Source organism: Euleptes europaea, chromosome 7, assembly GCF_029931775.1.
Source record: "Euleptes europaea isolate rEulEur1 chromosome 7, rEulEur1.hap1, whole genome shotgun sequence".
NCBI lineage: Eukaryota > Metazoa > Chordata > Lepidosauria > Squamata > Sphaerodactylidae > Euleptes > Euleptes europaea.
This window is the reverse complement of record NC_079318.1, coordinates 23,102,619-23,129,438: the sequence shown is the minus strand read 5'-3', so window position 1 is coordinate 23,129,438 and position 26,820 is coordinate 23,102,619. Positions and strand designations below refer to the sequence as shown.

The 26,820-nt window shown below is 44.0% G+C and overlaps 1 protein-coding gene across 1 annotated transcript; it reads right to left on the bottom strand.

Moving 5' to 3' along the window:
* Window positions 1-6,478: 6,478 nt before the first annotated feature.
* C7H1orf131 (chromosome 7 C1orf131 homolog) lies at window positions 6,479-26,002 on the bottom strand. The gene is made up of 7 exons (XM_056853323.1): window positions 25,918-26,002; window positions 22,229-22,584; window positions 11,399-11,455; window positions 8,477-8,572; window positions 8,283-8,369; window positions 7,981-8,033; window positions 6,479-6,737 (listed from the first exon to the last, which is right to left on the bottom strand). The coding sequence occupies exons 1-7, from the start codon at window positions 26,000-26,002 to the stop codon at window positions 6,608-6,610; spliced, it is 864 nt and encodes a 287-aa protein (XP_056709301.1). The 3' UTR covers window positions 6,479-6,607.
* Between the last annotated feature and the right edge of the window lie 818 nt (window positions 26,003-26,820).

Sequence of the window (26,820 nt, the reverse complement as noted above, 5' to 3'; positions counted from 1 at the left end):
ATTTTTTGAATTGAAATCAAAATGTTTTTGTCTTATTGTCTCCAAGTCAAACTTCTGTGTATTACCCTTTTGGAAAACATAAAGTCTGAGTTTATGATGTTTTACAGATTTTAAATAAATTCTTACTACACTGCCAACAAATTCATTGATGTTGCCTCGCTTCTTTCCTGTTAAAATACAACTATGTTCATGTCTTCTGCAAATGGGTTTAATCAATGGCAGAACATTTACTAAATGACACTGGCTCATGTTAAGGACGCTGGACTCAATCCTCTGGTAAGAACGTGACTCCTCGTCTCTCTAGAGCCTTCTGTTTAGCTAGACTGAATGCTAACCCCTCTATGGTTATACAGGGAAGGTTTTGAACACACCATACCCAGACAGGACCTGTCCTTGCTCTTCTGGCTCTATCAATTCACTAGCTCATGCCCTTTTGTAATGCCGCTTTTACGAGGAACTTCGATCACATTATATCTCCCCCCTTTTAACATGCAAATCTAATGCCTCTGTGTCTGACATAATGCCTTTTTTTTACTAAGCAACAGGGATCCCAAGGCTCCATTGTCAGTGGCAAGATTTGTTTCAGTCCTTATATCCCTCAAACATTAGATAAATGCTGCTCCAGATCAATGGATCAAGGAGCTTCTAAGGGATAAAGGAAAGGTAAGAACGTCCATGTGAGCTCTAATGAAATGAATGAAGTTGACCAACAATTTTGGCCAGCTGTAGGTATTCAAAGTCCAGCAGCATAATGGCAAGCCGCCTGCACCTTCTGAAATTTCTTTTTCTATGTAATTTGGAAAGTACAGGATCCCTTAAATTGGAACCTAAGCCACCCCTATTTTATCTGTTACATTTTTTTGCTGTCAAGTCACAGCTGATTTATGGCGACCCTGTAGGGTTTTCAAGGCAAGAGACATTCAGAGGTGGTTTGCCATTGCCTGCCTCCATTTCACGACCCTGATATTCCATGGAGGTCTCCCTTCCAAACACTAGCCTGGGCCGACCCTGCTTAGCTTCTGAGATCTGACAAGATCAGGCTAGCCTGGGGCTATCCAGGTCTGTTATGTTAGTATCCCCATTATCCATAAAGGGAAGCTCAGAGCTAAACCGAACAATTCCCTAGGGTATGCCAATCAACTTTTGGCCAAGGCTTGGCCAACCAACAACATCCTGTGGAGAAAGTTATTCAGCCTTCCCAGTTATGCTCAATTAGACTTCTCTTTCTCCAATGCTCTGTCTTTGGGTGTCACCATCAGCAGCAAGTCAGTTGTTTAACAGGGCATGCTTTTTTGCAGATTTGCATGCAGGCTCCCTCTTCTGCTTCACTCATATAGACCCAAGCAGACTTGCATGCAGGCTCCCTCTTCTGCTTCACTCATATAGACCCAAGCTCATTAAATGCTCCTGGGAAGTAGGGCTGACTGCATCCCCCTCCCCTCTCTTCTTTCTTGGAATGCGTGGATCGAACAGGGGCTTCACATGAAACACAACAATTCGACTGTATTAAAAAAAAAGTAAGTTTAATAAGAAAATAGTAAGCACACACAGCACATATGACAGCTCTTCAAGTACAAGAAGATCCCCTCTCAGTCTTCTCCTTTTCAGGCTAAACATACCCAGCTCCTTCAACCTTTACTCATAGGACTTGGTCTCCAGACTCCTCACCATCTGTGTTGCCCTTCTCTGGACACGTTCCAGCTTGTCTACATCTTTCTACAAACCACAGTGCAGAGGGATATGTAAAATTCAGCTAACAGTGGACGAGTTCTGTTTCAGGAAAGAATGTCCACCATTACCAATCATCCGAGCAGGGGAATGCTCACAAAGAATCTCACAGTTCTTGTTTGAGAAACATTGATCTAAGGCCATGCTTTTGTCAGTCCCTAGTAGTAAATCTAGATGCTCTCCTCTACTGCTATTTGATGGAGTCATGCTTATAACCACTGCTTCCTTCCGTTACAGAGCACAAGGTTCGTTTAGGCTGAAGAAGTCTGCACAAAAGGTTGGGGCAAAAATAGTGTTTCTAGGCTGGGCTCTGACCTAGTTCCACTCAAATGAATGTTATTGTGCAGGCAACCAAGCAAAGACTGTTGTGATGCTGTGAGCGGCTGTGGATCCTGGACTGGAAAGAAGACAAAAATGTGACCTGGCACGACTTACAGAGTGGTGGGCCTGAACTGACCAAAATGGGAGATCCTCTTTGGGGTGTAGACTACCGGCATTGTCTATAAAAAGGGTTTTGTGACAGAAAGGGTGACTCGAAGTGTAGCTTAATGTATGTGAAAAACCATACACTGAGATCCAAGAAGCCTAAAACCATCTGGTACTAATCATTTCTGGGTTATATCTTGATTTTGGGGGGAGACAATTATTTTTACTATTATTTTACAGTGATCTTTATGAAGAACTCTTCATGGTGAAATGACTTCTCACCTCACTGATAAAACTGAGGCATGATTCACAACTTGGGTGAGAAGATGTTTAATTTATACCCGCTAATGTTGACAGGCTAACTTAAACCCTCTAGGTAGGGCAAAACTGGACAAAAACTGGACTTTCTCACTAGGAACCTGCTGCCAGCCAAAGGAATGCCGCTGAGATATTAATGGATAGCTAGCCTACGAGACAAAATGTAGGGTGCCACAGAGGTGACTGGACCCAGACTATTTTGGAACAAGCGTACACTAAAAGTGGTGATATGAAGCACTAGATTAGTTAACTTGCGTCACTCAAAGCATGTGCTCCTCCCGCTTAGCCACCATACTCATGTTTTGGCCATGCATGCCCCCCACTCCTACTGGCCAAAGACTAGAGGGTGGGGCACAGCAATAAGCCTGAGTATCCAGCACATTTGATTAACTAGCGAACGCCCCCCCCCCCATTTCACATGAGTGCCATATAACAAAGCTTTTACTCTACTGGAACGTTTTAACTTGTAGCAGAGTGTGACAAAGGATGAAGGAAAGGCGTTCCTTTCTTGGGACTCAGGCTTTGGGAGGCTACTAACCTCCCAGCCATGTAAACAAAGGAAAACAAATATTAGTACCTAAATTCATGTGTGAATCTCGTTTCTCAACACTGGAGACAAGACTTAGGGAAATAAATACCTTTATTATCAATGTTTAAATATTTTCCTCAATGTGTGTGTGTGTAAAGTGCCGTCAAGTTGCAGCCGACTTATGGCGACCCCTTTTGGGGTTTTCATGGCAAGAGACTAACAGAGGTGGTTTGCCAGTGCCTTCCTCTGCACAGCAACCCTGGTATTCCTTGGTGGTCTCCCATCCAAATACTAACCAGGGCTGACCCTGCTTAGCTTCTGAGATCTGACGACATCAGGCTAGCCAGGGCCATACAGGTCAATAGTTAATGTTTAATTTCTTGATCATATTTTCTTCTTTCTATTATAATTTCCCCTCTATGTGGAATGGACTTGGTTCTTTGACCATAGTTGGCAGGTTTGTAATCAGCCGGACCCCTCCCACTGAAGGGTGCCATGAAGGCACACGGACCAAAGGATGACCTAAGAGCAAGACACTGACCCTCACAAAATTGAGGCTTCTCAGAGAAGTCTGGGATCCATCTTGTGTGTCTGACTTGAGCAAGAAGGCAGTTGGCAGCTGTGCATTTTTCCAAGGCTCAAGGTGTGCCTGGATGGATGATGGGGCTAGCTAATCTCCATTGCCTCACCTAAGGTGATTTAATCAGTGCTCCGAGCCAACCATTAATTATCCTAGCTGCACCCACCCTAGTCAATCAACCAGTATTCAGAATAGCCCAGGCATTCTCTTGCACCCTGATGACTTATCAAGTATCTCCCTTCTTTTTGTTCAGACCCCAGAAAAGCAATCAATTATTTGTCCCTGGCTTTCTTGCCAGCTTATCTCATGCTGCCCGTGGACCCATTTTTGGGTATAAATATTGGTCCTTGGCCATTCATAGTGTGCGTGTGTCTTGGATCCATGCATACACCCCCACCTGCGTGTGGGCTCCTTTTTTGCTCCTGGAAATGCTGGCCGTTTCCCTCCTGAGCACTGCTCTCTCTGGACGTCTCTTCTGGACTGGTAAACTCTATCCAACTTTCCACCTTGTTTCCTTGGCTCTTGTATGTTTATGCGTGTGTCCATTGAAAAGTATATTCCTTATTATTTTAATAAAACTCATTTCATTGTACAACTGCCTGATTATTTGAGAGTTTCCCCCAGGATTTATCCTGGTATACATAGATTACAGATCTCAGTTACCCCCTCTCACTAGCTCTGCCTCCTCTGCTAATTCCCCAACTAAAGTGGAGACTGCCTAATTTGGGTAACAGTACGCTGATGTAGAAGGCAGGTTGATATAGGATAAGGTGGTCTTTCAAATCCCCTGCTCTTAAGCCATTGAGGTCTTTAACAAACTAGCACTCTGAATTGTGCCCAGAAGCAAACTGACAGCCAGTACAACTCTTTCAGGAATGCAGTAATGATAAATTCCCTACATCTCTAATTTGAAAGTGTTTGTTCATTGTGAAGAATAAGATTGGGAAGATGGCAGATTTCCTTACTGAGATCTGGTAATGTTGGACTTTGCTCAGGAGGCCATTTTAACCCAATTTTCACCAAAAAGTTCAGGCAGGAATTGTATTTGTAAGGAGCAAACATTTGTCAAAAAGCATAGATTGGTGTCCAGTCTTGGCACACAAATCCCAGGAAGAGGCTGCCTTGCTGTGGCAAAAAAAGCAGAACTTGTTGAGTCTTTTCTACCCTATTATTTTCTTTTATTTAAAAACTTCTACCCAGTCATCTTAAGAAGATGCAGAGGAAATATTCGTATGAGTTGGGTTTTTTTTGCCTCAATATGCATCATTTTACACTTGCTCACATACCCATTACCTCCAGTTTGGAGAGACCCTTTTGGAGCTCTCTGTTTTTGTCTTAACCACCCTAAATAATTTTTGTGGGGTACCAGAATCTCTCCTAGCTTTAGTGTACTAATACCCCTTGAACAAAAGAAGGTATTCAAAGTTGATGGGTTTCCATGGCCAACTCAAAAGTATTTAAGACAACACAGGTTTTAGTAGGTGGCGCTAGAGTATAATCTTATCCTTTTTCATAAATACAAATTTCAACTAAACTCATTAAATTACAAGTGAAGCTGAAATAAAATATATTTATAGAAATGTTGGGCCTACTTGTTGTATCAGTTTCCAAAGGAGGAACAAGAAACTACCGCAAGATAAATTGGATTCCATGTATAATCTGTTTGAATTAGAAACTAAAACTATCATGTGACTTTTCTTGATGAGATTACAGGAACAGTATAAAATGTCTTATTCCAAGCCAGGGGAAGCCAAAAAGAAGGAAAAGGTCATCAAAGACAAGCCATAAGAGGCAAAGCCCAGACTTAATACGTATGAAAGGCAGATTAATAACCAAATCTATCTGGAATACACAGCTCATAAGAAGAGCCATGCTGGAGCAGACCAAAGGCCTATCATGCCCAGCATTCTGTTTGCACAGCGGCCAACCAGCTGCCTCTAGGAAACCCACAAGTAGAATGACTGCAACAGCATCCTCATGGCCACCCAGCAACTGATATAAAAAGGCATACTGCCTCTGGTACTGGTGGGAACAGATATACATCATCACTAGCAGCCACTGATAACCCTGTCCTCCATGAATTTGTCCACCCCCCCTTTTAAAGCCTTCCAAGTTGGCGGCCATCATGACATCCTGTGGCAGTGAGTGCCACAATTTAACTATGCTGTGTATGAAAAAGTATTTCCTTGTATCTGTCCTGAATCTCTCACTTTTCAGCTTTAGTGGATGACCCTGGGTTTTAGTATTATGGGAGAAGGACAAAATATTTCTTCTGTTATCCACACCAAGCATAATTTTATAGATGTCTGTCATGTTTCCCCTTCCTTGCCTTTAAAAAAAAACTAAACAGCCCTAAATGTTTTAATCAGTCCTCATAGTACAGCTTCTCTAGCCCTGATCATTTTGCCTGCTCTTTTCTGCACCTTTTCAAGCTTTACAATATCCTTTTCCAGGTGTGGTGACCAGAACTGTACATAGTATTCCAAGTGTGGCCTCACCACACGTGTATAAGGGCAGTATAATAGCAGCAGTTTTATTCTCTTTTCCTGTTCTAATTATGGTCAGCGTAGGAGTTGCCTTTTCCACAACAGCGGCACACTGGGTCGACACTTTCACTGAGCTATCCACTACCACCCCAAGATCCCGTTCTTGGTCTGTTGCTGCCAGCTTGGGATGTGATGTTACCCCATGGATCAGTAATGACCCGGTGCTTGCGCAGGGGACTATCTTTACCTTTTTTTTACCTTTAAAGAACAATTAGAAATTGCAAAAAGAGTAGAATACCCAGACAATTAGCCCTGTGAAGAACTGACAATTGTTTAATCAGGATGATAGCAACAGTAACAAACACTGCTATGTCTCCTAGGTCAGTTAGTTGTACAACGTTCCATCATCACACTTATCTACACAGTAGAGCAACTGATGAGAAATCAGGGTTTACACAAATTAAATGAAAGCTTTTAAAAAAGGATTTTGGCCACAAAGTTCATTCATCTCATTTTCTGTGCAAACATGATTCAGGGATGTCATTTAATCAGTTTGGAAGATTTGATTTTCTTGATGTCACAGCTGCGAAGAATAAGGGTCCCGTTTTTAAATTTTCCAACTTGCCCTGTTGGCAGAATGCTGGGCTTTGCCTTCTTTTTGGATTTTCTGCTTTTAAAAGGAAAATAAAACAGCATTATGAAAGAGACAAAAAAAGTCCTATCAATTTCTGGCCTTTGCAAAAAGATGCTTTAAAAGAGGTATATTTCAACCTGGACACAACGCAACTGGGATTAACTGCTCAGAAAGCAGAAATGACGGGTAGAAGACATAAGACTACAGTTTTGCATAGAATTATCTATAGAACTGAACTCAAAAGTGATTCTGCTTCAGTATAAAGGACTCTAAAGAAAAAAAAATTGAAGTCCGCGATTCATAAAAACTACAGTTAGATTTAACTGGGAGCCAGTGTGGTGTAGTGGTTAAGAGTGGTGGTTTGGAGCGGTGGACTCTTAATCTGGAGAACCGGGTTTGATTCCCCACTCCTCTACATGAGTGACTGATGCTAATTTGGCGAACCTGGTTGGTTTCTCCACTCCGACACATGAAGCCAGCTGGGTGACCTTGGGCTAGTCACAGTTTTCTCAGTCCCACCTACCTCCCAGGGTGTCTGTTGTGGGGAGGGGAAGGTGATTGTAAGCCAGTTTGATTCTTCCTTAAGTGGTAGAGAAAGTCAGCATACAAAAACTAATTCTTATTCTTCTTAAATGCCCAAGAGGACTTTGTTCTGGTGTTTCTTAAACACCAGCTCTACGTGTCACATGGGAATTTGTTTCTGAACTTTTGGGGGACTTCCAAAAAGCAAACTGTGTAATGTTACTGTGTAAAAATCTCACTGGGTGTTCAGGGCATGCCTGAAGCAGCTTTGGATCCCAGCCTGACACTGAAGATTCAAATAGGTTAGACAAAGAGTGCACACCTGCTCAAAAAAACACAAACTGCACTCTTGCTGCCTCGGTTTGCCTCAGGAGCACGAGAGGAAGAAAGAGGGGTTTTCACTATTCAACCATCTATCAGTTTCACCATTCAAAACTGGCTCCCCTGGTTGGCGGTTAGCATTTTAAAGGAAAACATATGTGCCTTCTAGAAGCACATATTGTCTTCTTTAATATGCTAATAGCATACCATATTTTCCAAACAGTAAAACTGAGTAGAGGTTGAAGCGCTAAACCCCCTTTCCCTTCCCTGCAGGATCCAAAGGTAAACTGAAGTTGCAATAGCCACAAGTTGAATTTTAAGGATGGATGAGCCAGTCTGTTCGAGTCCTTTGTTACAAATGTTTTTGTTGGAAAACCCAAAGAGAGATCCAGCTTGTTACTACTCATTGGAGAAAGGTCTGGAAAAATGAGCTCACCTGGACTCCTGTCCTTTTTTCTTCCTCCTCTTGAGGGAATCAGGTTTGTTTTCCTGTCAATGAAGAGCAGTAAGGATATTGTATAGCTGCACGATGCAACAAAATGTGGCTTCCAGTGCGACAGGGGATGGGTCAGCCTCTATGCTAGGCATGCTGCCCAGGCAAACCGGCTACCTGCCGTGCTCTAGCAAGAAATGGCAACCTTGGAGATTTCCCAATGTCAATTGTGAATTCACAATGCCGTGTGAATTTTTCTCTAATTGTTGGACTTCCCCATTTTACAGAAAATGTTTCATACACACCACTGTGCTTTCTTCCTTCTTGACTGCTTTCTTCTCCTTGATTTTTTCTTGGAGAATCTTGTAGTTCAAATATTCCTTTTTGGGAGGCTGCAACGACAGTTTCGGAAGGTCTTGTTTTACTGACTGTATTTCCCTAAATCATGATAGAGAAAAACAATCCCTGTTTCTTTGTATGATATTCCTCAATACAATACCTTTGCTCCTAACATAATGGCACGTTCTTGTTCCAAAACCCGCTGTTCTTTCTTCTCAAATCCAGTGATTCCAAACCGGTGCACTTCCAAACGGGCCTAAAGTGTTATAAAATCAGTAAACAAACAACAAAAATAAATAATATTATAAAATAGAATTCATCACATATCTAATTCTGAACTTGGCCCCAGAATGCAGATCAAAAAAGCCGTATGACAGAGCCATGTACAGATGTTTCTGTAAACCTGGAAGCAAAATTTTCAATTAAAAAAAGAGAGAATAAAAAAAGGTTTTGAAATGCCTAGATCTTACAAGATTACCTCATGAGATCAGAAACCATTTTGGATTGCCTAGGCTACCGCATACATCACCCCTAATGTTATCTGTGGTTGCTTAGGTAATCCAAAATGACTGCCACAGTTTCATTTTGAGACTTAAGGTGACCTGGGAAGGAAAGGAAGAATGGGCAGCAGGAAGGATGGCGAAGGTTAGGGAAGCAAAGCTGAAGTGGGGGGAGGAAAGAAGTGTAAAAGGCAGCTGAGAAGAGACCAGGAAAGTGGAGAAACAGCAGGGGCTGCCAGGAGAAGGGAAGGAAGGACAGGGGGGAAAGTGGTAAATGGGAGGGGAACTGATAAATGTAGGTGGGAGGGAAGAAAGGAAGTAGAAGAGGAGACGCTATGGGGAAGAAAGGAGGGAATGCAGAGATAGAATGAAAAGGATATAATTCCTTGAAGTAGCTATCCAGTAAGGAGCCCCGTGGCGCAGAGTGGTAAGCTGCAGTACTGCAGTCAAAAGCTCTGCTAATGACCTGGCTGGATCCTGACAGAAGTTGGTTTCAGGTAGCCGGCTCAAGGTTGACTCAGCCTTCCATCCTTTCGAGGTCAGTGAAATGAGTACCCGGCTTGCTGGGGGTAAAGGGAAGACGACTGTGGAAGGCACTGGCAAACCACCCCATAAACATCCGGATGTGACGTCACCCCATGGGTCAGGAATGACCCGGTGCTTGCACAGGGGACCTTTACCTTTTTAACCATCCAGTGCCTTGACCAGGATGGCCCAGGAGAGCCTGATCTCGTCAGATCTCAGAAGCTAAGCAGGGTCAACCCTGGTTAGTTCTTGGATGGGAGACCACCAAGTAATACCGGAGTCGCTATGCAGAGGAAGGCAATGGAAAACCACCTCTATTAGTCTCTTGACTTGAAAACCCTACCGGGTTGCTGTACAACAGCTGCCACTTGACGGCACTTTACATACACAACCATCCAATTATGTTTGCAACAGCTGCTTTCTCTTGTTTTAGAAACAATTAAAAGTATATGTAAGAAATAAATGTTTCTTGCTATTGATCTCACCCCCCCCCCACACACACAAACATACAACCGGTCCTTTTCCTTACACTGTCTCTGTTTTCCCTACTACTGGTGATTAGTTTCCTCCCCACATGAGCAATGGAAATGAGGTCAACACGCTCATCCAAAGTGGGGCACATGCTTGAACACCCTGAGACAGCTACATTCCCATTGCCGGCTCTCTTTTCAACACAAGGGCTGGCTAGGCTATATGTAATGTGGTCGTACCCGTTTTTAAGGAAACAGCCCCACCCACACTACAGAGCACATCGATAGAACAGGGCTGGCCTGAAGCCCCATGGCATCGATTCAACTATACGTGTTGCCAGAACCTGAGAGGTGGAGACTCTGGTAATGAGCAGGAAATTGTTAGGGGAAGCAGGACCAAAACACTGGCCCTTCTCCACCCATATATATCTTGATGTGGCAGGGAGCCCAAGGATCAGCTTACTGTTGCCACCACCTCCTCAAATCAGTGTAATGTATTCCGGGTTTGATTGTCATTGTTTGAGGTGGGGGAGGGAATCCTTCTGTGGCAGAGAGCCAGCGTGGTGTCGTGGTTAAGAACGGTGGTTTGGAGCGGTGGAGTCTGATCTGGAGAACCGAGTTTGATTCCCCACTCCTCCACAAGAGCGGCGGAGGCTAATCTGGTGAACTGGATGTGTTTCCCCACTCCTCCACATGAAGCCAGCTGGGTGACCTTGAGCAAGTCACATTCTCTCAGCCTCACCTACCTCACAGGGTGTCCGTTATGGGGAGGGGAAGGGAAGGTGATTGTAAGCCGGTTTGAGTCTCCCTTGAGTGGTAGAGAAAGTCGGCATATAAAAACCAACTCTTCTTCTTCTTCTCCACAATGACCTCCTAATGAAGAATTTTATTTTGTCTCTGGGGATTGTATCCCCCACTCTTTTTGCCGACTTCTGATCAGCACATTGCAGATAAAATCTCACATCTATTCCAACTTGGACTCGACATTAGCGGAGACAGGGTCAAATCGTGCCAGGGTGCCCATCTGCCCAGTTGTTTGGGATATTTTTCAGTTTATTCAGTCTGAGGATGTGGACAGGATCATTGGATGTATGAGACCTACACCTGCTTGTGGGACCCTTGCCAGAGTGGTGTAGTGGTTAAGAGTGGTGATTTGGAGCAGCGGACTCTAATCTGGAGAACCAGGTTCGATTCTCCACTCTTTCACATGAAGCCTGCTGGGTGACCTTGGGCCAGTTACAGTTCTCTCAGAACTCTCTCAGCTCCACCTGCCTCACAAGGTACCTGTTGTGGGGAAGGGGAGGCAAGGTGATTGTAAGCCAGTTTGAGACTCCTTACGGTAGAGAAAAAGTGGGGTATAAAAACCAACTCTTCTTCTTAAATAGTATTCTTCTTGACTTATCACTATGAGTTTTACAATCTAGGACCAATACATGTGAGACCAAGCAACAACCAAGAGGACAGTACCTCTTCATTCACAGAGCAAGCATTTAAGAACTGAGTTGCCATTAGACAATGAAATCTGGGATGATTTGCACTCTTAGGACAATAAGAAGCTGTTTGCATTTAAATGCAGTAATAACTTACTTTTTCCAGATTAAAATCTTGGCTATCCACATCCTTTTCTTGAATAGTCTTCTTTGCCTATATAGAGAATACAAAATCATGATATTATTTTGTTTAATTTCAAATGAAACTAATGCCATACAACAAGGCTACTCAATTTATTTTGAGGTCATGGTGTAATCCAAAATTATTTTTCGGACTACAACAATATTGTAATCAGAAAAAAATCAACGATGAAAGCTTTCCTTGAGAATAATGTACAACTTTTACTTATACATATAATCATGAGTGGCGGAGGCTAATCTGGTGAACTGGATTTGTTTCCCCACTCCTGCACACAAAGCCAGCTGGGTGACCTTGGGCAAGTTACAGCTCTGTTAGAGCTCTCTCGGCCCCACCTACCTCACAGGGTGTCTGTTGTAGGGAGGGGAAGGGAAGGTGATTGTAAGCTGCTTTGAGTCTCCCTTAAGTGGTAGAGAAAGACGGCATATAAAAACCAACTCTTCTTCTTCTTCAACTCTAAACTCTGCATGAAGACTAATTTCTAACCAAGAACCTGTTGTGGTCACTGTTCGTCGCAATAGCGCTGTCTCACCATCCCTTTTCTATAGCTGTCCCCAAGCTTTGGAACAACCTCCATGAGAACCGGAAGAAAACCCCTTTTCATATTAGCCTTCAGGAGGGGGCTGTAAAATCAAAACTGCTTAGGAGAGCTTCTTGGGCCTCCAGAAAGGCACTGGCAACAGTCTGGTTAAATCTGTGAATGTTACACGCACTGTTGCTTTACCTCGTGCTCTGGGAGGGGCCATGGCTCCGTGGCAGAGCATTTACTTAGCATACTGCAAGTCTCAAGTTCAATCCCTGGCATTTCCAGTTAAGAGGATCCAGTAGTAGGTGATGTGAAAGATGCTGTCTGAGACACAGGAGAGCCACTGCCATTCTGAGTAGATAGTACAGATGGTCTGTTTCAGTGTAAGGCAGATTCATGTTCGCTTTTTAATTTTATTGTTTGCAACGTTGCACCTTTGTTGTTACCCACCTTGGATCTCATTATGCGGTAGAGAGGCAGCCTTATAAACGTTTTAAAGAAATAAAATTCTCACTGACGCGCTTCTGCCAGATTAAGCCATCACAGTAAACAGTTTCAAACAAGCAATACTGCAATTTACAAGCAGTAAATACAGTTTCAAAACAAGCAACACGCTGGATTTTGTTAAACAAAAATTACTAATACCATTCTGGACACAGTCCAACCAGAATTTTAAAAGATATTTAATTCATTTAAAATATTTACAGCCTGGCTCATCTCCTTAGACTCAAGCTTCTTCTAAGCGCATCATGTGGTTTCTCTCCCAATGGAATAAGACAGATTTAGGGTGGCTCCAAATAAAGATGACATTTGAATCAATTCCTGCATCCCATTCATGTAAAAAACAGAAAGAGTGATGTGTGTATATGCACTTTTCTCCCAGCCCAACTCCAATAATAGAATTCAGCCAGCCTAGGGAGAAAAGCAAAAGCCTTTTCGCCCCATTTAATGGGTACCCATGGCAACCGGCTGGCTACTGAGAGAAACAGGATGCTGGATTAGCTGGACCACTGGTCCAATCTATCAGGATGCTCTTACATTCAAAAGAACACAGCAAGGTAATGGGGGGTGTTGCTCTGCTTGCCTTTTGCACATGAACAGACACACACCTACTTTGTACATAAACAGGACAAACAAATGCTAAACCAAATAAACCATGGAACACAGTTGCAGGATGCAGCCCAGCCTTATACATCTCATCATAACTACTTTGGATCTTGAACGTGTTTCACTTTTGATGGGATTTCCCCTTTCATTTAATATCAACAACCTCCAATAGTAAGCTACTTAGATAAAGAGATTAACAAAAAAAATCAATAAGGTTAGTTTTGTTTTATACTAATCATAAATGTGAAATGCATTCCACAGTAAAACTACATTGGGTGTGGGAATACAACACCACTAGTATCGCACAATTCAACAGTCAGTGCTATTGTCCAATGCCCAGTTCATGCTCCAATACTAAATGACACCAATTATTCAATACAGTAAGAATCCAAAGAGATTGTGAAGCTCTCCAGAAGGATCTTTCTACACTGGAAGCATGGGCAACAACATGGCAAAATCCGTTTCAGCATAAGTTAAGTGTAGCACACTTAGGCACAGATTCCTAACTTTACATAATACCCCATAAGAACATAAGAAAAGCCATGCTGGATCAGACCAAGGTCCATCAAGTCCAGCACTCTGTTCATACAGTGGCCAACCAGGTGCCTCTAGGAAGCTCGCAAACAGGACGACTGCAGCAGCACCATCCTGACTGTGTTCCACAGCACCTAATATATTCAGCATGCTCCTCTGATCCTGGAGAGAATAGGTATGCATCATGACTAGTAGCCATGAACACCCCTCTCCTCCACGAACATGTCCACTCCCCTCTTAAAGCCTAATAGCCATGAACACCCCTCTCCTCCATGAACATGTCCACTCCCCTCTTAAAGCCTTCCAAGCCTTCCCAATGGAGACTGAACTAGTGACAAATGACCGAGAATAAGATTGGGCTTGTGGGGGTGTCAACTCAACATGGTGAAAAAGGCAAATTCTGTTTAAGGGGGGACCTGATTGAGATTATGCTGGGGAGAGGAAACCACAGGGAAGGTCTTGGCCTACCCATCCTGCAGGCATCTGGATGCCACTGTGTGTAACAAGATGCTTGACTAGATGGATCATCAGACTAATCCAGCAGAGCTGCTCCCGGGTTATTAACCCTGCTAATTAGACCATTGCTGCCACCATCACCTTAATGGGTCATGAGGTTGTTGCTAAGACAAGGGACTGTGAAACTGATTTTATTATTTGAGTTGGCTTAAGCTACTGTAACTGTCTGATCTTTTCTGCTTGGTGGCCCTGCAAACAAACAAACAGGCCCAACTAGATGAGGGTCAGGGGGTTCCATGACCACACTTTATTTCCAAAAACAACCCATCTAAGCCAAAGCATACATTTTAACCTTTCACCTACCAAAGCAGTGTGTGTGTGTGTGTGTGTGTGTGTGTGTAAAGTGCCGTCAAGTCGCTGCCGACTTATGGCGACCCATTTTGAGGGTTTTCATGGCAAGAGACTAACAGAGGTGGTTTGCCAGTGCCTTCCTCTGCACAGCAACCCTGGTATTCCTTGGTGGTCTCCCATCCAAATACTAACCAGGGCTGACCCTGCTTAGCTTCTGAGATCTGATGAGATCAGGCTAGCCTGGGCCATCCAGGTCAGGGCACCAAAGCAGTACCCTCTGTTTATAACAGATGTAAACTGACAGATGATAACTGTTTGTAGTAGGTACATGCATCCTTGTTGTGGCCTGCTTGGAGAAAGGGAAGTGAAGGTCCTACTTATTACATCAGATTAGGTCTGGTGGGTGTAAACTGACAGATGGTATCTGTTTGTAGTAGGTACATGCATCCTTGTTGTGGCCTGCTTGAAGAAAGGAAAGTGAAGGTCCTACTTATTACATCAGAATAGGTCTGGTGGGTGTAAACTGACAGATGATATCTGTTTGTAGTAGGTACATGCATCCTTGTTGTGGCCTGCTTGGAGATAGGGAAGTGAAGTTCCTACTTAGTAATAAAATGCAGGGCTTTGGAACCCAATTTAAATTTTTCCCATGCTAGGAAAACAACAAAACAAAAAGGAGTCATGCGGCACATGAAGACAAATTCACTGCAGCATAAGCTTTCACATACATCAGTAGATGTACAAGGTGAATTCTCAATCCGCGTATGTTCCATAGGATAATGACTCAGCATGGCACATACACAAAACAGGCCCAAACCAGAAAGTGACAGAACTCCACTTGTTGCCACACATCTAAAACCACGCCAGTGTGTCAAAAATGATAACCAACATGGGAAATTACACGTCTCTCCTTAGCTACCAGGCTCTTTCCTTGCCTACAGATAGCTCTCTGATCTACAACAGTTATCTGACGTCAACAATGGATCTCCGACAGCGAAATTAGCCCAAGGAACAGAACCTGTGACAAATTTAAATGCTTACTCTGTCCCGGTCTCCACTTAGAAGAAGAAGAAGAGTTGGTTTTTATATGCTGATTTTCTCTACCACTTAAGGAAGAATCAAACCGGCTTAGAATCACCTTCCCTTCCCCTCCCCACAACAGACGCCCTGTGAAGTAGGTGAGGTTGAGAGAGTGGTGACTAGCCCAAGGTCACCCAGCTGGCTTCATGTATAGGAGTGGGGAAACCAACCTGGTTCACCAGATGTGAGTCCACCGCTCTTAACCACAGCTCTTAACCGCTACACCACGCTGGCTCTTAGGTAACACATGACCTGATACTGTCAGCCATACCATCAGGGGATGCATTAACTTGCTCATCCTCCAACAAGACATATGCAATTGTCTGTCAAGAATATTCTTTCACTGTTCACATAAGACAAACAGTTCAATATCTACAGAAATAAGTAACACTAGATTGACAGTCTATCTATGCATCTGAGAATTCGTTTCATGAATCGAATGAAGTTACCTCTAGTTCAGGAAAGCAAATGCCAAAATAAACCTATTAATATTTCAAGGGCCACAAAGCCCATTTATGCTTTTACTTCAACAGACCGCAGTCTGGAATTTGCCTCACTGGAGACGCATGTGTTCGATCCTGGTTGAATCCCGGCTGAAACAGGGATTAAAGGAGGATAAAGCGACCATGCATTTTCGCCCAATGACTCTGCACAAATCACAGTTGCTTGGCTTCAGCTGCTCCTCTACAAAAGGCTCAGTTTCATTGTTTCAGCTATTACGATCATAGATGCCAGCTCATCTATAAAATGAAAAAAGGAATAATCTGTCTCGTAAGGATTTTATTATAATAAAGAAATGCCACTCCTCATAGCCTTGGGAACTTCTCATTAAATTAATCATAAAAGGCATCAGCAGGTTTCTCTGTTAATATGCCTTGCTTTGCAACAACCTAGCTCAGCATATACAACTAAAAGTTTTTGTTTTTTTAAAGCACTACTCTAGGAAAGCTCAGTAACTGAACATGGGAAATTCTGTACCGAGTGAAACTGCAGATCACAGTGTTTGTCCACTGAAAAGAAATCCAAAAGCACCAGTAAAATCATGTCCTTCTTAGGACCGACTAAACATTGTGCAGCAGTGAAAAAGGTAGAGAACTCTAAAGCCTTGTTAAGAATTAGCTGGTCTTAATAAAAGTGTTCTCTTGCTGTTGCCTGTATTGCCACTTGACCGGCATTAATTTACAAAACATGGCATACGGCAACACTTACTGCAAAAAAGCCGCTTTTCTTCCCGCTTCCAGCTGTTCTTCTACTGAAAATCCATTCTACCTTTCCAAGTGCTGCTTGCAACTGTGACCTGGGCCATTACTGCATGAATCCTAAGCCCTGGTTCGTGGGACCTGTTTAGACAGCGCCGTCTGATAATAAATCTCTACAGTCTGTTCACTTGGCGCCTACTTATCTCGAGTTGGGCAACGCTGCTATTTGACAATGTACCAGCAATCATGCCATACTGCTGAAACCACCTTGCTGAACCAATCCACAGCTAGTTTCCCAATAGGGAGATGACAGCCTTCAAGACAGAAGAAACTATTTCATCCTTAAGTAGAGCCAGCGTGGTGTAGTGGTTAAGAGCGGTGGTTTGGAGCGGTGGACACTAATCTGGAGAACAGGGTTTGATTCCCCACTCCTCCACATGAGCGGTGGACTCTAATCTGGTGAACCAGGTTGGTTTCCCCACTCCTCCACATGAAGCCTGCTGGGAGACCTTGGGATAGTCACAGCTCTCTTAGAGCTCTCTCAGCCCCACCTACCTCACAGGGTGTCGGCTGTGGGGAAGGGAAGGTGATTGTAAGCTAGTTTGATTTTTCCTTAAGTGGTAGAGAAAGTCAGCATATAAAAACCAACTCTTCGTCTTCTCTTTAGCCACTTGAATCTGAAAGATTCCCTCCTGCCAGAGTGCGCACAACCAAGTTTCTAGAACACTGGATGGGTCAGGAGGACCCACAAGTAGACTGCACCAGAGACATCATCTTAATTTTTGTTTACTTTTTGTTTTAAAACAAGGGGAAAAGAGTGAGGAAAGAAATGAAGAAACAGCGGGTGAGAAATGCAGAGAAGGAGAAAAAATGAGTAAGTACAGGCATGCAAAGGAAAGGAAGTAAAGAAGAAAAATGGAAAGAAAATATAGGTATCTGCTAAAACAGGGGTGGGGAACCTTTTTCCTGCCAGGGGCCATTTGCACATTTATGACATCATTCAGGGGCCATACCAGGTGTAGATCTCCCGGTGGGGGGGAGAGGCTAGTGTTGCCAGGTCTCCAGCCACCACCTGGAGGTTAGGAAAACAGTACAGGGGCAACAGTCATGTACAAAAAAGTGCAATTTATATAAGCTACTGAAGTGAAAACATGTACAATATTGTACTCAACAAGGTAACCACACAACGAACTAACAATCAATATGTACAATATATATAGCAAGGAGCCACAATGATTTGCCAAGAGTCTCAGCGGAGTAACAGTAGCTATCCAGTTTCTGTGTACAAAATTTCATAAGGAGCCACAATCTTCCATAGAAGATTCCAATCTTCCATAGAAGATTGTGGCTCCTTATGAAATTTTGTACACAGAAACTGGATAGCTACTGTTACTCCGCTGAGACTCTTGGCAAATCATTGTGGCTCCTTGCTATATATATTGTACATATTGATTGTTAGTTCGTTGTGTCGCTACCTTGTTGAGTACAATATTGTACATGTTTTCACTTCAGTAGCTTATATACATTGCACTTTTTTGTACATGACTGTTGCCCCTGTACTGTTTTCCTAACCTAATTGGTATTAGTATAGAGGTGCCTTTTTCTTCTCCACCACCTGGAGGTTGGCAACCCCAGGGGAGGCCACACAGAGAAGGCCTGCAGGCCGCCCCCGCTCCCCCCCTCCCAGGCGGGAGGGAAGCCAGCGGTGGGCCCAGCCCACAGTCGATCGACAAGGGAGGAAGGAAAACAGAGAAAGAGGAAAAGGGAGGGAGGGAGAAAGAGAGAGAAAGGGAGAAAGAAATGGAGAGAGGGGGAGGAAGAAAGAAAATGACGGAGGGAAAGAAAGAAAAGGACGGAGGGAGACAAAGAAAGAGACAGAAAAAGAGGGAGAGAAAGGATAAAGAGTGACAGGAAAAGAGGAAGAGAGAAAAGCCTTCCCCCCCACACACACGCCGGCCCCACGCGACCAGGCCCCAGCCTCCCCGCCCTTCCCACACGGTGGCACACGGAGTCCCGCGCAACCGGGCCCAAGTCTCCATACCCTCTCCCCCCAGAGTACACAAAGGCCCCCCCCCGAAGCCCGATCGGCTCCCGCATGCATGCTCTGCTGCCGGGAGCCGCCGGCCTCTCCCCCCCCCCCCCGCTCAACAGCCGACAGGCAGCGAGAGGGGCTTACAATGTGCCACGGCGTTCCTGCACGCCGCAGCTGTAGGGGGCAGCCTTGGGGGAAGCATCCCTCCCCCTCCCCTCTCGCCGACCAACAGCCGACAGTAGGCGAGAGGAGGTCCAAAGGGCGCCGCAGCGCCCCTGTAAGCCGCGGCCCCAGGAACACCCTCGGGGAGGGCCGCCCTGTGCCCCGCCTCCACAGCAGTGCCCCGGAGCTCCCGAGGGCCACAAAAAATGTCCTTGGGGGCCGCATACGGCCCCCAGGCCTGAGGTTCCCCATCCCTGTGCTAAAATGTTAAAAAGCAGGTCCCATGTGGCAAACTCAGGCTAACGCTGGATCCTGACTCCAAAAACTCTTTTAACAGAAGCATTAGATACAGGCACAAGTTGAAAGCTTCACTGGAACTAGAGTATTCCAAACCCAAATATCTCTATTAATGGGTCAGAAGCTAGTAATGGGCTATAGAAACGTTACTGACATGGAAAATATAGAAACCTTACTGACATGGAGAATAGGTGGCATAAGACGTTAATGCAGGAGTGGCGCTCCATTTTCCACAGCCAATGCCATTCTTGAACTTACATGCAGAAATTTCAGAGACAAAAACTGTAACCATGCTTTGTATTACACAAGAACCTTACTGGCGTACACTTGTTACCTAAAAACAAAGACCCCTTTTTTAAAATTATACCAGAATCATTTTACTGGCCTAGGAGAAATAATGGAGTTTCAATTTGATAGGATAAATAAAGGAGTTTCAAAAACAACAAACTATCTCTAGAAAACATCCCCTTCAAATATTCTGTGAGTTCTCGGGGGCTTTTCATTTAATTCTCATGAGGCTCTATTTGTTTTTGTTTCTTGGTAGAGGGCAGGGGAGGGCAGGGCCTTTTCCTACAAAATAATGTACAAAGCTGTAATTTTCAGGGGTGCTCCCCGAGTATGTAGACCCCTACCTTGTTTGTGGTTTCCCTTGCTGGCCAGCTTTCACCATCCACATAGGGTTCAACCAGTTTTAATATCTGATACGACAAATGCGGAGAGTTACTTTCAGATGGGTGAGAGCAACACAGAGGGCGAAAACGCATGGTCGCTTTATCCTCCTTCAATCCCTGTTTTAGCCAGGATCGAACGCATATTAGGCGAAACGCAAGCGTTCGATCCAGGCTGAATCCTGGCTGAAACAGGGATTAAAGGAGGATAAAGTGACCATGCGTTTTCGCCCAGAGATGACCCATGTAAGGCTGGGAGATGATATGATTAAAATTATCATACGGGATTCTCTATTCCGCCATGGAAGCAAGCCTGCTGGGTGACCCTGGGCCAGTCACATGCAAGGTTACTGTGAGAATAAAATGGAAGCCACTTTTTGACCCCGCTGAGAAAGGCGGGGTATAAATGAAGTAAATAAATAAATAAAACCTAAAGATGCTATCCAGTGGTCAGGACCTTAGTTCAGAGTTTGTAAGGACAGATGGTGAGCCCTTCTTGTGCCATCTGGCTAACAAGAAAACGGAGTAGTCACCGTTCGCTAAGAATGGGGGCAGGGGCTCTCTTCCTGGGGAGAGAATGGGGGAAGGGAAGGGAATTGGCTTTTTCCTCTTCCAAAAGTTAGGAGCTTAGAGCGCCGCCACTGCCTGTAGTCATCTAGCTTCCAGATCCCCTCAGAGCACTAGCCAGAAAACATGCTGAGTGGTTGTGGGGATCCAACACCTCAACCCTAGGAAATATAATTGGCTGAACAGATCAAGAAGGTACAGTCATCGCACTTAGAAGAAGAGTTGGTTTTTATATGCCGACTTTCTCTACCACTCAAGGAAAAATCAAACTGGCTTACAATCACCTTCCCTTCTCCTCCCCACAACAGATACCCTGTGAGGTAGGTGGGGCTGAGAGAGCTCTAAGAGAACTGTGACTAGCCCAAGGTCATCCAGCTGGCTTCATGCGTAGGAGTGGGGAAACCAACCCGATTGGGCCAGCGTGGTGTAGGGGTTAAGAGCGGTGGTTTGGAGTGGTGCAGTGGTTAAGAGCGGTGGTTTGGAGCGGTGGAACCGAGTTTGATTCCCCACTCCTCCACATGAGTGGCAGAGGCTAATCTGGTGAACTGGATTTGTTTCTCCATTCCTACACTCGAAGCCAGCTGGGTGACCTTGGGCTAGTCATAGCTCTCTCAGTCCCACCTACCTCACAGGGTGTCTGTTGTGGGGAAGGCAAGATGCACCACGTTGCCTCCACAGACAATAGCAGGCAATGGCAATTTGCTATTAAATACTGAAGTTCATGTTTTGTGAGTCACTGGTTTTTTTCTATTTCTGGGAGCAGTTCTGAACGATTGCCCAGTTCCCTCCTCACCCTGATCAGCTGGCCTCTATCCAGATGTTATTAACCAATAATTAAATTGCTTGTTATCTCTGATGCAAAGTCCCTTCCGATCAACATATATAATTGATTAGAATAGAACTTTGGTCAGGGCGTTCTGAATTTTGGCCCTGTAAAATCCACTTCTCTCTGAGACCTGACCTTGTATGCCACACCTATGATTTCTTAAACATGATTGAAAATTATAGCTGATAAGCGTTTCACTATATTTTATGGAAGACCCCACAGAATAAATACAGTTTGCTGAACACACTCTGAAAAGGTGCTTGCCGGTGTGTTGCATGTGCCTGTGGGGAGGCAGCGGATGGCTGGGGTTCCACACCATTTTAAAATTAAAATAGGGGCCCTCAGGTTTGAGCACTGTTGCCTTAGATATTAAGACAAATAATTTAGATACTGCTTCAAAATATACCACCGGTTTTTAAGCACTGACCTCAATCTTGATCACAAGGGAGTAAATCCTACTGGACTCAACGACGCTTACTTTGACTAAACATGCTGAGGATCACACTGTTAGTGGGACAGTTATACTGTATAAAGGTTACAAATAGACCCTTGCTTACTGTAGGCGACTAAGCAGGGAAGAAAAAGCTGGCTCTTTCTGGCTCTCACCCCCCTGCTCCCCCTCCATTTTATCCTCATAACAACCCTGAGAGAATATGACTTGTTCAAGGTCATCCTTAGAACCCAGGTCTCCCCCAACCTCAATCCAGCACCCTATTACATCATAACGAATGTATGCGTAGACAGGTAGACTCAATTTAAAAATGAACGTATGTAGTGCACGTAAACTGTCTCAAACTAGAATCCATTTTCTCCAACTCATGAAACGTTATTCTCAAGTTAGCAGATTTGTCTGTTTGAGGCACATTCCCCAGTAATATCTGGAACTTTTCTATAGACCAACACAGCTCCATGGAATATCTGAGGAAGCAACATAAACTACTGGATTGCCTAGATTATTTTATATCAATTTGTGCTCATTTTACCTTGGAGCCACAATCTTCAGAAATTTCAAGTTTTGGTTTCTTCTTTCTCTTGTAACCATGGAAGTTAACAACTTCTATCTCTGCAGTTTTTTCAGGATGGGCAAGTTTAGGAGGGACATCAGAGGCACTCAATTCTTGGAAAGGCCTTTTCATATTAATACAATCACAATCCAGTTCATTTTTCAAATTTTCAAAGAAGCTGGAGGCACTTTGTCTCTTGCCTGCCGTTACTGTGCTGTATTCACGTTTCATGCTGTCATCCTCTGGGAAAGCATTGTTGGGTTTTATTCCTAACTTCTCCTGCGATTTTTTCTTTTTGCACCTTTTCTTCTTGTTTCCCTCATGTAGTGATTCACCTGTGGTATAAAAGCAAACACACTGCAGTCCCCTTATTCAGCTAGACATATGTCCCTGCTTAGTATTCCCTTCCTCAAGCAAAATATACCCAATTCCTTCATCTTTTCCTCATACTTTCTTTCCTTCTGAACCTGTTCTAGTTCATCTACATCCTTCCTAAAGTACAATGCCTAGAGGTGGACACTTTAGCCCAGGTGAGGTCAGACTAGCATACAATAGACATAAGAAGAGCCATTCTGGATCAGACCAAAGATCCATCAAATCCAGCATTCTGCATACCCAGTGGCCAACCAGCTGCCTCTAGGAAACCCACAAACAGGATGATTGCAACAGCACCCTCATGGCCATGCTCCCCAGCAACTGATAAAAAGAGGCATACTGCCTCTGGTACTGGAGCAAGTAGATAGCCATCATGACTATTGGGAGCAGATATAAAATCTAGGGACAGCTAGATTTTAGGGTACTTTCAGTGGTTGCCTGTGGAATGCCCTCCCCTTTAAGATTCCCCTGGCACCTACCATTCAGGCTTTTAGGCATCAGGGCAGCAAAACATTTCTTTTTACACATGCTTTTAACGAGGGTGTGCTTTTGGTCTGAGGTTGGAGTTAATGGGTTTTTTTTAGTGCTCAACAGTTGGTTTAGGCTGATTTTAATAGATTGGTTTGTTTTTTATATCGATAAGTAATGATGCTTTATGATTTTATGTTACTGATTTTACCTGTAAACTGTCTTGAGCAGAACCAGATATACATTCTCTAAATAAACCAACCAATTAATCAAATTCAGTGTTTTCTCATGACTTCTACTATTTTACTTCTTATGAATTTGATACTGAATTTGCTGCTCTTTGTAGGAAGAGTTGCAAAAAAAAAAAAGGTACCCCCCACCGAGTTGTAAAGCTTGAAACATTTTGGGCCATTCTATAAAATTAAAACCAGCATCTTCTGCACCTCTGGATATGTTCCTCTAGTTTTTGCTATGAATTGGTGCAGTTATCTTATTTCTGGATTGCCTATTTACCTGAGATTAAGCCTCATGAAACTCTGTAAAATCTATTTCCAAGTAAACATGCATAGGATGGGCTTGAAACACAGATAAACATTTAAACCACGTTTACCCAGGTCTATCTAGTACAATGGGGCTTATGCACTTATATGCATTGACTAAAAGAACTACAGAATGTAAATTTACGGGCATGGCACTTTATCTCTTAAATATATCTTGTTAAGCGGCATATAATTCACAGTCATTTCAATCCATAAAGGAAGCCATAATCACGAGTAACGAAATAAGAGCAGGAAATAGTTAAGCGAAGTGAGGTTAGACCTCACCTAGAGTATTGTGTCCAGTTTTGGGCACGACAATTTCAGAAAGATGTAGACAAGCTGGAATGTGTCCAGAGGAGGGCAACAAAGATGGTCAGGGGTCTGGAGACCAAGTCCTAAGAGGAAAGGTTGAAGGACCTGGGTACGTTTAGCCTGGAGAGAAGACTGAGAGGGGATATGATAACCATCTTCAATTACTTGAAGGGCTGTCCACATAGAGGAGGGTGCCGAGTTGTTTTCTGTTGCCCCAGAAGGTCGGACCAGAACCAACGGGTTGAAATTAAATCACAAGAGTTTCCGTCTAGACATTAGGAAGAATTTTCTAACCGTTAGAGCAGTTCCTCAGTGGAACAGGCTTCCTCGGGAGGTGGTCAGCTCTCCTTCCCTGGCGGTTTTTAAGCAGAGGCTAGATGGCCATCTGTCAGCAATGCTGATTCTATGCCCTTAGGGAAGGCATCTTGGTAGAGTTGCCAGGTACTTATTCGCCACTGATTTTTGGGGCGGAGCCTGAGGAGGGGTTTGGGGAGGGGAGGGACTTCAATGCCATAGAATCCAATTGCCAAAGCGGACATTTTCTTCATGGGAACTGATCTTGATCGGCTGGAGAGCAGCTATAATAGCGGGAGATCTCCAGCTACCACATGGAGCTACCACATCTTGGCCATCTTCTGGGCATGGAGTGATGGTCACTGGGGTTATGTGTGTGGGGAGGTAGCTGTGAAATTCCTGCATTGTGCAGGGAGTTGGACTAGATGACCCCGGTGGTCCCTTCCAATTCTATGAAAAAGGATGGACTGGATAAATAAAATGTTGGAACTAGCAGAAATGGCTAAACTGACGGCATTAGTAAATCAAAAGGAGAATACAGAATTTGTGAGAGAATGGGAGGCATGGCCAATATATTGCCAAAACGAAATTAAACTGGGAAGTATTGAAGGTTATGTTTTGTTCTAATTCAATTGATTAAGGTAGAAATATTATTAACATTAATGATTTAGATTTTAAAATTGTAACCCGATTTACATTTGAAGTATTGCACTGAATTAGAAATTAAATGCAAAGGTGACAATAAAGCTATCAAAAAGATAGAGGAGAGAGGAGAAGTCAACGTAAGTATATGAATTAATTAGTTATACAGAATAGAGAAATATTGTTTATATCATGTGGTTCCCAACCTTTTTTTTAATATATTTTTTTCCAAATCATTATACATTCCATTTCACATATTAAAAAGTATAATTCGTTAACTTCCCCTCTCCCCTCCTCTGATCCTTTAATTTACCTTGTTTCTCTCTTTGTATTATTTATCTAATTCAATTATAACAGAAACATCCGTATCCAATACATCCGCTCTGAATTAGATCAAAACATGTTTGTTAATATCACAGTTAAGTTCATTTCTACAATAATTAGACCATGCCTCCCCTTCTTTTGCAAATTCATTATCATCCTTTTGATTTACCGATGCCGTAAGTTTTGCCATTTCTACTCATTCCATCATTTTTTCAATCCACTCCGATTTATTTGGTATATCCGTCATTTTCCATCTCCTGGCGGGTCCCAACCTTTTTTGACCAGGGACCAGTAGGACTTTTTTGTTCGGTGCAGGACCCCAAGGCTCAAAATAAAAATCCTGAGAATTTGAAAATAAACTTTAACCATAACTGTTAGTTAAACATTAAACTTAGAATAATATTTGAATATATATATTTTTATAATAGAGAACTTTTAATTGAAAATATTAATTTATTATGGGTTTATAACTTTGTTTCGCGGACCTTAATTTAGTTCTCGCGGACCCCAGGTTGGGAACCAGTGATCTTAATGAATGATGGAAATTACTGCAATATTAAAAAAAAATAAAAAAATAAAAAAATGTTATAAAAAGCAATTCTATGAAAAAGGAGGGGGAAGTGGCGGCGGCTGACACGCGTGCAAATAAATGAGTGTGAAGCCAGGCGCGAGCCTCGAACCCTCGACCCCGAGCAGACATCGCCCTTTACGCACCCAAATCGTACAAGGAGCCCAAGACAGCCTCCAGCAGGCCGGCCGCAGCCGCGGCCCCGGCGTCCTCGTCCCCCTTCCCCGCCATGCGACGACCCGTCGCCGCTCAACTGCGCAGGCGCGGCGCCGGGCGCGAAAGGGCCGGAGGAGGTTTGGCCGCCGGCGGCTACCGTCCCAGCCAAGATGGCGGCGCCCACGGGCCGCTTCCGCCCGTCTCCCCTCCCCTCCCTCGGCCGGGCTGGCCTCGAAGAGCCGCCGGGGCAGGAAGGCGGCGGGTGGATGGGCGCACCGAAACCGTGAAGGGAGCCAGGCGGGGAGGAGCGAGCGGAGCCCGGCAGCGGCCGGCGGAAGATGGCGGCGATGGCCGGGGGCAGCGCTCGGCGGGGGACCCCCATGTGTTCAGTAAGGGGCTCCTTGCGCGGGGGGGTGGGGGTGGGGTCGGGTCGCGCCTAAGGGGGGGGCGGCGGCGGCGGCGGGGCTGCATTGTGATTGGCGAGCGCGGCTGATTGACAGTGTGGGGAAGCTCCGTTCGGGGGGGGCGGGGGCGACCCCTTTGCCCGACCCCTTTCTCTTCCCCGCCCCCCGGGAGTGTAGGCAGCGTGTAGTTCCTTCCCCGCCGTCCCCTTTTGTGTATGGATGGAGTATCCCCAAAACTAATTAAGTGCATTCTCTCTTTTTTACATATATAATATAACTTTTATTAATTTTTCAAATATATAAACCACAATTGAAAAGATAAATCATAAACGTACAGAAAAATCCAAAAGTTACTGTTTGAAATATAAATTAATTAACTGACATGTTGGCTTCCCCATCGCTTCCTTCTACCTCAAAATAAAATTGTCTATTCTATCGTTTATAATTTCTGATCCTAGTATTGTCATCGCATCCATTTTACCTTTAAAT

Bases quoted from the DNA above. Each gene is read 5' to 3' on its own strand.
- C7H1orf131 (XM_056853323.1), bottom strand. From the start codon at position 26,002: ATGGCGGGGAAGGGGGACGAGGACGCCGGGGCCGCGGCTGCGGCCGGC. The intron at 22,585-25,917 runs GTGCGTAAAGGG...TTTATACCACAG, and splicing joins GGGCTCCTTGTACGATTTGG to GTGAATCACTACATGAGGGA. The intron at 8,573-11,398 runs GTAAGTTATTAC...ATAACACTTTAG, and splicing joins AAGATTTTAATCTGGAAAAA to GCCCGTTTGGAAGTGCACCG.